A 14027-nucleotide genomic window follows, 5' to 3' on the forward strand; every position below is an offset into this window, starting at 1 on the left:
TAAGTCTTTGAACAGGAATAAGACGTAATCAAAACTAAACGAAATAAAATTTAAAAATAAAATAATAAAATTATATTAATATATTTTTTATACTCTTAATTTTATTATTATTAATTTAATTATTATATTAATATATTATGTTATAATTTTTTTTATTTATAATAAATAGAGATTGCTTAAATTTGAATTATATTTTTTTTTAAAGTAAAAATTTATAAAAATAATAATAACAAAATAAAATAAAAAACTTATTATAATATATATATATATATATATATATATAATCAGACTATGTAACAAATAATATAAATAATATAATTATAAATAAATTATATAATAATATATATTTTTATAACTTGCACATGTTTTAATTAAATTATTAGTCAATTTATCAATTTATATGTAATTTATAAGTATGTGTTTTAATTTATTGTATCAGTAATATTTTTTATATTACATTAATATTATAGTGTAGTTAATTTTACATTTATTTATTAATTTAAAATAACAAATTAATGAGACAAATAAAATTAAATATTTTGTAATTATTTTTTAATTTAATAGTTATTATTGTTTTCATTTTATATATATAGTACACTAAGTTTAAATTTTTATATTAAGTTTTATCACATTTTTTTAATTAAGATAAAAATTTAGAAATATAAGTTATTTTAATTTAAATATAAATTTTAATAATTCTTCTTATGCTCATATGTTATTTTTCTTCATCTATAAATTTTATAATATAAGTATTTATTATCTACAATTTTTATAATGACGATATTTATTTACTTTTTAAAATATAATAATTTTTTTAGCTGATTCAATAAATTTTATAAGTGTTATTTTTTGTAATTATTTTTTAATTTAATAGTTATTATTATTGTCATTATATATATATATATATATATATATATATATATTGCAGTAAGTTTAAATTTATTTTTTAAAACATATAATTTTCTTTTAATTGATTTAACAAACTGTGTGAATGTTATTTTTTTTTATCAATTTTATGTATTTACTATAACTTTATTTGTTGAATATAAGATATCTTTAAATAAACAAAATATGTTTCTAAAATAAAACTAAAATATTTACTATTTATATAATTTTAAAAAATAAATAAAAAATATAAATATAAATTTTATTAATATAAAATATTTATAATTAATACTTAAATAATATTTTAAAAATTATTTATAAAATTATATAAATATTATTATAATTATTTAATAATTATTAAGAACATAGATAGAAATTAGAAAAATGTATAAACTAATTTAATAATAAAATATTTATATTTTTATTAATATTAATTTTTTTAAACAGACTTCAGGCCAGACCAGGCCACTTAAATAGGCCAGACCAGGCTTAAAATAAAGCCTTTAACAGGTAACAGGTCAGGCTCAGACCTAATAATTATGTTACAGGCCAGGCCTGTTTAGAGTAAAGCCTGGCCTGACCTGACCTGTTTTCATCCCTAATTACAAATGACCAATTTAAAACTACAGAAAATTGAGATCATTCTCCAACAAGTTGTTAAACACTTGGAAATTTCTACTAGTACCCAAATAGATGATTCTCATGTTGATGCTGATGATGTTGGTTCTCCTTATGATGGCATTGATCCGCATTCATGATTTAAGACTTTCTTTCTCTATTTGTTATGTCAATGATTGTACCCTTTTATAAAATGAGCTACACTTTTGTTATGGAGTGAAATATGTATTGTTATGGATTGTAAAATGTATTTTACTTCTTCAGATATATTTTTTTACTATGTAAAATTTGACTATTAGCAGGTTTTGTTATATATTATGTCTTATATATGCATGTTTTGTTATATAAATAGGTCTCGTTGAAAAAAATAATTTAAAAAAGTAAAATTATTCATTATAGTTAGCCACTAAATTTAGCCACTGAATTTAGCAACCAAATATTTGAAAAATTTTAGCCACCAAAATAGCAACCAAAAAAGGTAGACGCAAAATAACAACTGAATTAGCCACTACCATAATACAACCAATTAGCAACCAAATTAGCGTATGAAATTTGGACTTACAATTAGCGACTGAGTTAAGTGGTCACAATTAGCAACCGAAATAACTACTGCCTTAATGATGACAATTACAGACCAAAATTAGCAACCAAAATTTAGCGTTGCAGTTAGCAACAAAATTAAGAGGTCACAGTTAGGAACTGAAACAGCTACCACCTTGATTGTGACAAATAACGACCAAATTAGCAACCGATATGTAGGGTTGCAATTAGCGACCGAATTAAGTGGTCACAGTTAGAAACTGAAATAGCTACTACCATGGTTGTGGCAAATAGCGACCAAATTTTTCGGTGGCTAAATTCAAATTTTTGCAACCGAATGCATTTTCGGTCGCTAAATATGTTTGCAACCAACATATTAGCCACCGATTTTAGTAGGTGGCTATTTCGGTAGAAAAAAAAATTAGCAACTGATTCTTTCGGCTGCTAAATACCATTTTTCTTGTTGTGTTCGTAGCAGCATGATGAACCTATTGATCAACAAGAACTTACCAGCTAAAACTTAAATACACATAGAAATCATATCATGGGATAGATATTGGTTCAAAACCAGGGCCAAGACTTAGAGATTTCTTAATTTATAGGCTAAGAAATTTCTACCTGAGAAGAAGGTGGTTTTAGAAGAAGGAGAGCATGAAGATTTTATGCAAGAGAATAGGAGAAGAAAATGGAAATTCTTGGCAAATCTCCCTGACTAAATTAATGAGATAATCGTCAAAGAGCTTTATGCAAATGTGTGGCCATTGATACTAGAGAGGTCAGAAAGAAGGTCTTGGGTTCGAAGGCACCAAATTGCTTATGATAGAGATAAAATTTCAGCCTTGTTAGGCAACCCTTTGACCTTAGAAGAAGGGGAGCTATGCCAATATCAGCAATACCAAAAGCGATTCTCAGGTTTTTTGGATCATAGGATAGCTGAGACCTTATGCATCCTTGGAAAATCATATGAAACAAATGTAGCTAGGAAACCAACAAGGTTCAAAAGACAATCTTTGAATACTTTGGCCCAAATCTGGACATTGTTTCTCTTTGCTAACATAGCCCTAACCACACACACCTCAAATATAGTATCATGCAAGAGATATTCGTTAATGTAGCAGTAATTATTTCAAATGAGTTGTACCAATTTGTAATATTCAACTCTTTCACTACTGCATCAGAAACAAAACCTTTAGAATTTTCAGCACTCATCACTGTGCTTCCTAAAGTACTATCAGTTTGAAAAAACCAATCAATTCTCAGTTCATAAAAAATTATTGCACCAACAATAAAATGCTTAAATTCATGCTAGTAAATAGATAAGTTGTTCTTCATTGAAAAATGTACAAACAAAAAGAGCCAAGACGAAAAAAGAAAAAGTAGAACAAATAATTATTAGTTAACTCAGCTCAGCTACCCGAGTATTAACTTGTTTTTAATGTATTATTCTCATTTATGACATATTTTAATTATTCTCATTCGGATTCCCACTTTGATACTTTAATGACATATTCTGTTCTTATAACATGATTGGGAATAGAAGTAGGCTTTGTGGTTTCTCTTCTAAACCACTAACACTCTATGGCAGTGGGTCGGTTAAATTTAATATAAGCGATGCCAAATTAAGTAAAGAGGCTAACTTGCCTGTTGCTTATAAGTTGATTAAAATTAGTAAATTGTTGACTATGAGTCTATGACATTGACATTATGCTAATAAATTTCTTTTCAGAATACGATTTACAACCACATTTATATTAATATAAGCATTCACAATGATATTGTTTTAAAATGAAAGTGGATCCTCAGATAAGAAGAAATATTGTTGTCGGTTTTCACTTTTCCGCAAAAACTCATCTTAAAGACGCCGTCTCTATGTCAATGAATAGGGACGAGAGATATTTTACTCTATTAATAATTTATTTTACGGGTTTATTATTTAATTTATTAAAATTGATGCCATATATAATATTACATAATTTTTTAATTTATTTTTCTTATCTATGTTTGTAGGTTATTCACTGTCTCTCTTCTACATTGAGCCCAATTCACATTGATCTACAACTTAATAAGCATATGTATTTATACCCCTCAACACTCTATACACACATCCTAAAAATATACCTTTTAAACAATAAAAAAATAATTTAAATGATCCTTTCTAAGACGTAAAAAATATACACAATGCTTTTGTTTCTTAAATAGACTATTGTACTTTTAATTTATTTACGAATTGATTAATATTGAGCTAATATATTTCACATTGTTTATGGAGGTGTATTTTGATAACACGCTTAGTTATTTATATTAATAGTAAATTAATATATATAAAAAAAGAATGGATTCGTAGTAATGCAGTCCAAGTGATTTCAATAGCTTTTTCACTTGTTACTTTCTCGAACGAAGTGCATTTCTCCAACTATGACAATTCATCATTTGACTACTATCCTTTTAGAATTTTATCGAAACTAACCCTTTTTTGTTTGTTTGCATTGTATAGATACTTAAAAATTTTAATTTAATTTATAAATAAAAAAATTATAAAAAAATATATAATTTCCTTTATTGATATAATATATCAAAATTTGCCTTTTTTTTATTATAGTTTTTTTTAAATTACCAAAATATGAAAATTTTGATAAAATTACAGAATATATTTTTTTAAAAAAAAAATCACCATTGATAATTTTTTACCACCTTTTTTTAAAAATTGTCAATGATAACTTTTAATTATTTTTTTTACTTTTTTAATATTTTATTCTTTTTTAGCATTTTATTAATTTTTGTATTTTTTGTTTGAAAACTTGCCATTGATAATTTTTAAGTTTCTATCACTTTTTTAATTTTTCATTTATAAACTTTTGTACTTACATAAAAAATTGTCAATAACAATTTTTAAATATTATATTTTTATAATTTTTTAAAAGATATCATATTTTTGTATATGTAATTTCTAAATACCATATTTAAATTAATTTCTCTCAAAATTCAACGTTTTAATTTAATTTAATTTTCAATAATCTTGAATCTTAAAGCCGTAGGTTATAAGTTTAAAAAACATTGACTCATCTCTTAGTAAAGTAAATGTAAATATTTTATAAGTCCTCCTTAAATTTAATTTTTTCTACTTAAAAATGAGATATCTTCTCTGATTCTACAACTTTATCATAAATAATATTTTTAATTTGATATAATACATTAAAATTTAAAATTTAAATCAAATTAAAATTAAAGTTAAGGATTCAATGTTTAAAAAGACTTTAAAAATTAAAAAAATAAGCTTTAAAAAGAATTAAAAATAAAAAAATAATACTTAGTGTAAAATAAGACATGTGACCTAATAAATAAAATAGTAGCTTTTAAAAAAAATTTCGTTCAAATATGAAAATTCAAATTTATAATAAAAATAAATTAACATTTAAAATTATTCTAATAATCCAAAAAATAAAAATGTTAATTTTAAAATATATTTTTTGTATTAAAAATTCAAAAAAGTAATATTATAAATTTGTTTAAGATTGTTAACATTTGTTATAATAATTCTAGCTAAAATTTAACAAAATACTTATATAAAAATTAATATATAAATTTTTAAGTATAAAAATTAATTGGTAAATAAATATCAATTATAAAGATTAAATATAAATTTTAACAAAAATATTATTTTATTAAAAATTTAAAAAAGCAATTTTTCATAAAATATCTTTTTATTTTAATTTTTTCAAATCCTTCTCCAAAATTAAAATGAAAACTTGAATACAAATGTAAAAGAGCATTATGAATAAGTTCAATTGCACTTTTAATTTTTTAACATATATTTATTCAATTTTAGTTTCCTAATTTTCAATTGCACGATTTTAGTTTTTTTTATTTTCATGAAGCAAATTTTATTTATTTGTTAAGCTATCATCTAATTTTTAATTGAGTGCTAACATAGATTATAATTGTGCTAAAGTGTCTAATTATAAGAATTAGAGAGTTAATTAATTTTAATAAAATGACACAAAGATTAGCTAATGTGTTTAAGTTATTTTTGAGTAATATTAAATTATGTTCCAAAATTGAAACCTTTTCTTTCAAAATTAATATCAGTTCAAAATCAAGAAAAATTAGAAAAAGAAATGTGTCTTCGATGAAACAAGAATACTATTGAAAAATTTAGACTAAACTATAGCATTTTCTTCGTTAGAGTGAAAGTATTATGAGAAAATAAAGAATCATTCATTCATAAATTGTAGACAAGAAACTCACTAAAAAGAATAACATTGTCACATCACAATGACTTACCTCCAACTCCTTTATGAAGATTTGCAAATTCTTGTCTTATCTCTAGTTTTTTATTATCTCTTAAATCACTCACTTTCTTGTTCTTCTCCTCTTGTTTGCTATTTTCATCTCTATCATTATTTAACAACCATGATAACTCTCTACCTTAAACGTCGTGTTGAAACAAATCACTTCAAATTTTGTTATTAAATAAGCTAGAATAAGGATCTAAATATGAGGAAACTAGCATTAGCAAGGAGAGTAATATGAGGGAGCTACATTAATAAGGAGAGTAGGAAGTTGAGATTGGACCTAAGCAAGAAGTGGTTATCATTGGAGAAGAAATTATCAGCTAAAATTTTAATGTAAGTAAAGTAGGAAAAAGTTTAGTAATATTGAGACGTGAAAAAAGTACTAAAAGAAAAAAATTGTAGCAAGGCTTCCATTTTCGATGATGTAGAAAAAAAATGAGAAAAGAAAGGAATAGAAGTGTGATGAGGTTGAAAGAGAAGAAAGAGGTTATTTCTCTCAAAAGTTGTGTATTTCACTTCAAACTCTCATTGTTAAAGGTTCAATCATCTCTTTTATTCAAGCTACAATTATATTCATAAAAAAGAAAATTAGATATATCTAAATCAATTGTAAGTCATTTTATAAATATGTAATAATCTTACAAGTGAAATGTGTATTTGCCAAATACAATTATCTGATATGTATAAGTGAATATTATTAATAATTAAAAAATAACTTATTAAGCTAATCATAATTAATAAATAAATAAAATTATGCAATAAAAATTAAATAATATGAAAGTTGAGAAACTAACATATCAATCAAACCTTAAGAATATTATAATCATTGAATTCATTAATATAGGCTATTTTTTAAATAAAAATATATTTTTTTTGACTTAATTATTATTTTTAAATAAATTAATACATTTATGAGATATATCATATGTAATTTAGGACTTAAGAGGTGATAGATACAAGCACAATTAAGTTTTTTCTAATAAAAAATAGTCATTTTTATTAATCTTAATTTTTAAAATGAAATTTAAGTATTTAATAATAATAACTATTTTTAATAAATTTTGAATATTAATAATTAATTAAATTAGGTTTAAAAATTAATATTTGAAAAAAAAATTGGTGAAGTTAAATAGGTCACCCTCACAGCACAGTGTTTGATGAAATTTATTTACCTTTTTTTCGGTTTCGGTAAATTCAATATATATAATATATAACTCACTCTGGGATTTGTCTTTTCCCTCCAACTATGACTTATTTATTTTCATTTTAAGAGGGTATATACCATTTGTCGATTTGGAAGTTGGAACTAAGTAAAATAACTAGCATTAATTTATACCATTTGTTTATCCCAACAACTTCAACTAACAAACCCAACCCATATATCAAAATTTTAAAAATTAAAACAGTTTTTATTAACTATAGACTTTAAAATTAATTTTAAATATTTAAAGGTAAAACTGAAATAAAAAAATCAACTTATTATTATTAATTACTTAGTATGAATTTTAAAGTCTAATATTAATAAATTTGAAATTAAAACAACCAAGACTAATACAATATACAATTATGTTATTAATTTTACGAGTTTTGTTAAAGATATTAATTAAAAAATTAATAAATAAAAAATATTAAAATTGTAATTAACATATATTAAGAATTACCAAAAAAAAATTAATATTATTTTCAGAATTTTTTTAATTTTTATTCTTACCACGAATCTTCATATTTATCTGATTTTATTTGCCATGTTTCATTTTGTTAAAGAAACTTTTAGAGAGGTCAACTAAGAGAAAAGTAAAGAATCAACGTTAATTCGTCATCTTAAACTGGCACCAAATCCAAAAGGTAATACCAATTAACCAATCCTTAAAGTATGGAGAATATATACTTATCATTTCCAATTAACTCAAACATTGTTTGTTTAATTATAATACTTTCCTCACCAGTGAAAGGCTGGTTAAGTGCAATTTTACCTTGCACAAAGGCATAGTAACATCTCGCTAAGACTCTCTCTCTCTCTCTCTGTGTGTGTGTGTGTGTGTGTGTGTTTTTTTTATCCTCTTTTGTCGTTCAATAATATTGTTAATTGTCTGGAAAGTAGCATGTACAGTCCAAAGTTGCAGTCACTTTCTCCATTCTCTACCATTTCCATTTGGCCACTAACACTATATATTCTATTTGCATTATTTGTGCCATTTTTTGTTTGTGACGTGGCATTACTTTAACCAAGAATTATCAAAAAAAGAAAATCAATCAGAACCAAAGCAGTGAAAGAGAGAGACAGTGTGTGAGAGGGGTCACCAGAAAGAAAACAACGGGAAAATTAAAGAAAAAAGAAAAAAAGAAAAAAGATCTCATTGTTTTCCATAATTTTTGTTGAGTAAAGGTACTAGCTTCCTATTGATCCAGGTTCTGCCTCTTACTCCGCCACTGGAACTCACTGAATTAGAGTAGGTGAGCTACTTTTTCATTCCAAATCCTAACTCAAACATAACATGGAACTTGCATCTTTACCCATTTTCTTGGAGGTTCATCTGCAGCTGTGAGAATTTAGGAGATTTAAGTTTTAGAAGGCTATGTCTGTTAGGTGAAGTTGGTTTCTCTCTCTCTCTCTCTCTCTCTTATTGTGAAAAATGAAAACTTGTGTTATTATTATTATTGTCTATTTCAGAAAACAACAAAGTGCTTAAATTGACATTAATTTCTTTTCAACTCCCTTTGAAGGCCAAGTTGCTTTGAGTTTGAGGTGACATTCATATTTGTGGTCTATCAGAATATCTTCCAATATCCGCCTTTTTTTTATTTCAATCTTTAAATTTATTTATTCATCTTTTGGATGCCTCTTATTGATTCAATTTAAAATTTTGGAAACTGGGTATTTATTCTCTTGGCTTCCTCTGAGAACCCAATTCTGATTTCTCTCGTTTTATTGACCCCTTTATCCTATTTTGGTTCCCAAGTCAAAGTCTTCAGCTTGTGGTGATAACATAAGGGGGATTCAGGTTCTGATTCCTGTGTGAGTGTCTTGCAGGTTTAGCATCTTAAGAAGGACATAAAGCAAACAAAGTGTGGTGGGAGCAACTATTGAGCATGGATTGGGACTGGAAAGAGTTTGCTTGGGATCCATGTGGGTTAGAGCTAGCTAACGGTGCCTTGGATGGTCAGAAGAATGAAGCAACTTCAGTGGATTTGAGGCTTGGTGAGATTTCTGAGGAAAAATCAGCACCGGATACTCCGAAGGACCCAAAAGACTCAAAAACTGTGTCATCTCCATCTGGGTCATCAAAAAGATCACGCCTTCAAAATGGATCACAGAACATGTGTTGTTCTGTTGATGGATGCAATTCTGACCTCAGGGATTGCAGAGAGTATCATAGGCGCCATAGGGTGTGTGAAAAGCACTCCAAAACCCCCGTTGTGTTGGTAGGGGGGAAGCAACAGCGGTTCTGCCAGCAATGCAGCAGGTATGAATTGAGTGCTTATGTGGGTGTTGGAGGTTTGAAATTTCTTCAATTATGTTGGTGTAGATGTGTTTTGAGGTTGCTTTTGTAACATGGAATGGTGCCAATTGTTGTAGGTTCCATTCACTTGGGGAGTTTGATGAGGTTAAGAGGAGTTGCAGGAAACGTCTTGATGGGCATAATAGGCGTAGGAGGAAACCTCAGCCACCCTCTCTTTTCATGGCTGCTGAGAAATTCATGTACAATTACAAAGGTTTGTGTTAAGATGGTTTTTTGTATATTGATGTTTAGCTGGATCTCAATTTTGTAATTGTGGAGATTGATATGAAATGAAAAGTAGGACCAGGAAGAAGATATGGTAGGATTAAATCTCACCACCAAACAATAGGTCCTTTATTTTTAAGCTGGTTAGTGATAGAAAGCTCTTTGGCATTAGAATTAGAACTTTGCTGAAAGTCATTTCAAATTTTTATAATGAGCCGAGTTCTGTGAATTGGTTGTGTCATGATAAAGCCAGTGATTGTCTGTTTTGACCTTTACAAGAGACTTAGTCTAGCAGTATGAAATTTTGGTCATACATGGCTCCCTTGGAATTCAACTGCAGGTTCAGTCTGTTGGAGGAAGAGAAAGAGGATTTCTATTTCTTGGCACCCTTGATACAAGTGCAGAATCCCTTATTTAGTTATTTACTGGACCTTAGGTGACCTTATATTATGACTACTATCTAGAACAATTGCTCCTTTAATCCACATCAAGGATGGGATACACACCCACACTTTTCCCTAAATACTTAGTATGCTATTTTTGGGAAATAAATGTTAACTGCTCTACTTTTCATAAGACAAGGAAGTAACTCTTGAAAATTCTACCATGATAAATAGTGGATACATAACCTTTCAATGGCTAAATAAATCATTTTCAGCATGATCTTTGCTAAGGATTACCGCTAAAATCTCTTTTTACTAGTGATTATTTCATGTCTTACACAAGTGCAACTAGTATGAACTTTGACACTGTCTTCCTTTTTACAATCTAGGACCCAGAATCCTGCAATTTGGTAGCCCTCAAACATATGCGAACCCTATTATGAGAAATATGTGGCCTGCCACAGCCAAAACTGGAGCTGAATCGGATTATGATCCTCCTCGGCTATTATACAGAATCGACAAGCATAGGCAGGACAAGGGACATCCTCTTTGGCTAGAAAATGACCCTAAAGTAGTGAATGGCAATGAAGCAATGCATGGAACTCCAATCTGTCCGCCTATTCGTGGCGCCATTGCCCCATCAGCAGGTGGAAAGAGCAGCCGGAAGCTCTCTTCTGATGGAAAACCTGGATCTTTTGACTCAGGTTGTGCTCTCTATCTTCTGTCAACACTTCAATCACAAAGTCCAGAGTTGAGTATGGTGCAATCCAGCATCACCTGTCCAACACAATCTCCACCAGTGGCTGCGCAGAATCAGTATGCCTGCTTAGAAAGGCCAAAAGATAAGCCTAGTGGTCAAGTATTGGTCCTTGATGCAAACACAACCACCCTTCATCGCAGTGGAATGCTTCAAATGGGGCCTGATGGATTGGTTGAAAATGAGGACTCACTAACATTTCCCTCTTTCTGGGAGTAGGTAGCCAAGTGGTTGTCTTTGTTGGGAATTTCATGGATTCAAAAAAACTTTTGTGTGTACTCCAATAATTAAGCTTAGACTTGTTCAAGCTTTGAGTATGTGACACCTTTGTTCCTGTCCATTCAAATTGTGGTAGCACATTTTATTTTGCTTCGGAGGATAAAATGGATTGTATGCCATTAACTATGTCCTCTCAGTTGTCATGAGATCAATTTGAACAGCCCAAGAATTATTTTCTTTAATGAAAGACTTTTAGTTTTAGTTTTATTGAGATTTTGGTTATGGACAGTAATAAATGGCCCGTGATAGATAAGCCCTCCTAATAGAACACAGGACTATATTGTTACCGTTGTGATTGCACTTCTCATTTCTTTTTATTGAACTGTCATTTTTTTTGGTTATATTAATCTGTAGATTTTTTAATCATTTGAAAAATTTTAAATAAGATTTTGTGCTTTAAAAATTGTAATTATGTCTTTAAACTTTTAAATTATTTTTAACTGGATTCTCTCGCGAGGGTTATGCTCAGGACAGGAAACCTAATTTAAAAAATGTTAAATAGTTCAAAAGTTAGGACATTAGTTTAATCATTTAGTGAGTCTTTTAAATATTTGGAAATTTTTAATTATGTCTTTATACTTTACGAACTCTAATAATAATATGGCTAGGAACTTAAATAAAATATATCTTAAAAACTTAGTGACATGTTTATAAATTTGAAAGCATAGAAACTTATTTAAAATTCCTGAGATAGTTTAGGAATTTATAAATTAATTTAACCTTTTGTTTTTCTTATCATCAAATTAGACTTAGTTTAAGTCGATTTAATAATTAGAGTTTGACTTAAGCAGGATAGTTACCTACCTACCTTTAATATGTTAAAACATAATCAAGAGATCTTTTGGGGAAGAAATTAATATGTTACAAGATGCTTGAGATATACGAGAGGAAACCCATGAAATAGTATTTATTTAAACCTTAGTTAGTTACAATTACTGATAAGTGAAGTAATATGGATGATAAAATCAACCAAGTAGGGTCAACACCTTTTTCTTTTGTAGTTTTGGGTGGATGAAAGGTGGCAAATGGTGTCCACTTTTAGAAAGAAATAGAACCAAATGCCCATTCAGATAGCCTTTTCCCCCATAATATGACGAGATAAGAGGAAAAGTTGGTGATAACAGTGTATATCCAATAACAATTGTGGTTTGAAATTGGAAAATAATTCCAAGGCTTTGTCCCCTCTAAAGTGCCTCTGAATCATTCCACCTTATTCTTCGAAGTTACTTAGAGCCTGGCTGTAGAACAATTGAAATCAATTTTGTTAGAATTGAAAATTTATTGATGTCATTTAACGTATTTCAATTTTTGTAACTTTTGTAAAATTAAAATTACAGCTCTCAACGCCAATTCAAACTTGTCCTTAAAATATTTTCACAACATGTTTTTTTTTTTTTTTCTTTTCTTTTCATGATGAGGCTTGAAAATGGGATGTGCATTGTGCAAGTTAGGACAAGGACCCAAGAGCTAGAAAATTGTTGATTTGAAATCTTTCAATGTCATGCTTGTCGGACTGTAATGCTTCAGTTTGCTTGAAATATGGCCTGCAATATCATTGTTGCCGGAAGCAGGATCTGCATTGACACTTGTAGTTTTCAGCAATGTAGAATAATTATTTAGTAGTTGTCCAAGAGGGAGAAGATACCATGATTCACTTTAAAAGTAGATTATGTTATACTCTTTCTTTCGTACAAGGTTAAAATATGAAAGAGACTAGTTGTCATCCTCTATTTCTCTCTCTTCGAAACAACGTTAGGTTCTCTATTCAGAGGGTAAGAGTGAACACAAAAAGGGAAATGAAAATAAAAGAGTTTACGTTTCTTTTTTTGCATACTTAAATCAATTTGATTGGATTAACATACTCTCTTATAGAAATGCCATGAACTTATGTTAACTTCTTTTATATAGATTAACAAATATCTTGCACTTCACTTGCCACCTCACAATAGCCGCAAAGAAACAAGATAATAGTAAATTCATACTTTTTTTCCCAATACGTAAAACTGTATGATCGCATGTAAATGGGCGATGAAGTCTCATAGGAACTGAATGTAAAATTAGATTAATAAATCAACTTAGGAATTAATCTTTAATTTAGATATGAAATAAAAAATTAATAACAACAAGAAGCTTCTAAATTACTTGAAATATTTTTTACTTTTCTCTTTAGTCTATGTTTTCATTATTACTCTTTTAGTCCAATGATTCTCGCATCTTTTGCACCATTCTCTTCGTATAATGTATTCATTTTGTTAGAATTCTTCATAACAGACTCCTTACTTACATTCTCCATTTTACTCTTATGGTTATTTCTTCTTCTGTGATATGTTTTTAACGGAGACCCAATTTGCTTAAGCCCAACAATATCTAGATGCACCTTGTTCTCAAGGTGAAAATTTCAAAATATTGCCTGAATTAGGTCAAATTCCTCCTAAGTACTATCTTCCTTAGGTAATTCCACCCATTTTATCAGAACTTCCCAACGGCCATTTAATAGTTTTCATGCATCTAACACCTCTTCAGGTTTAACATGTAATTCCAATTCCTT

At 28.0% G+C, this 14027-nt stretch overlaps 1 protein-coding gene across 5 annotated transcripts; it reads left to right on the forward strand.

Annotated features, from left to right (window-relative positions):
* The first annotated feature begins 8312 nt into the window (after positions 1–8312).
* Positions 8313–11688, forward strand: LOC113861753 (teosinte glume architecture 1-like). Of its 5 annotated transcripts, none has more exons than XM_027494772.1 (4): positions 8313–8922; positions 9367–9799; positions 9913–10049; positions 10833–11682. In XM_027494772.1, exons 2-4 carry the CDS (start codon positions 9426–9428, stop codon positions 11417–11419), a joined length of 1098 nt encoding a protein of 365 aa, XP_027350573.1. In that variant the 5' UTR covers positions 8313–8922; positions 9367–9425; the 3' UTR covers positions 11420–11682. The 5 variants fall into 5 exon arrangements, with proteins under 5 accessions (XP_027350573.1, XP_027350572.1, XP_027350571.1 ...); XM_027494771.1 differs by having other exon boundaries at positions 8607–8877; positions 10833–11640; XM_027494770.1 differs by having other exon boundaries at positions 8607–8789; positions 10833–11640.
* The last annotated feature ends 2339 nt before the right edge of the window (positions 11689–14027 follow it).

Source organism: Abrus precatorius, unplaced genomic scaffold (genome assembly GCF_003935025.1).
Source record: "Abrus precatorius isolate BTA unplaced genomic scaffold, Abrus_2018 Scaffold3, whole genome shotgun sequence".
Lineage (NCBI taxonomy): Eukaryota > Viridiplantae > Streptophyta > Magnoliopsida > Fabales > Fabaceae > Abrus > Abrus precatorius.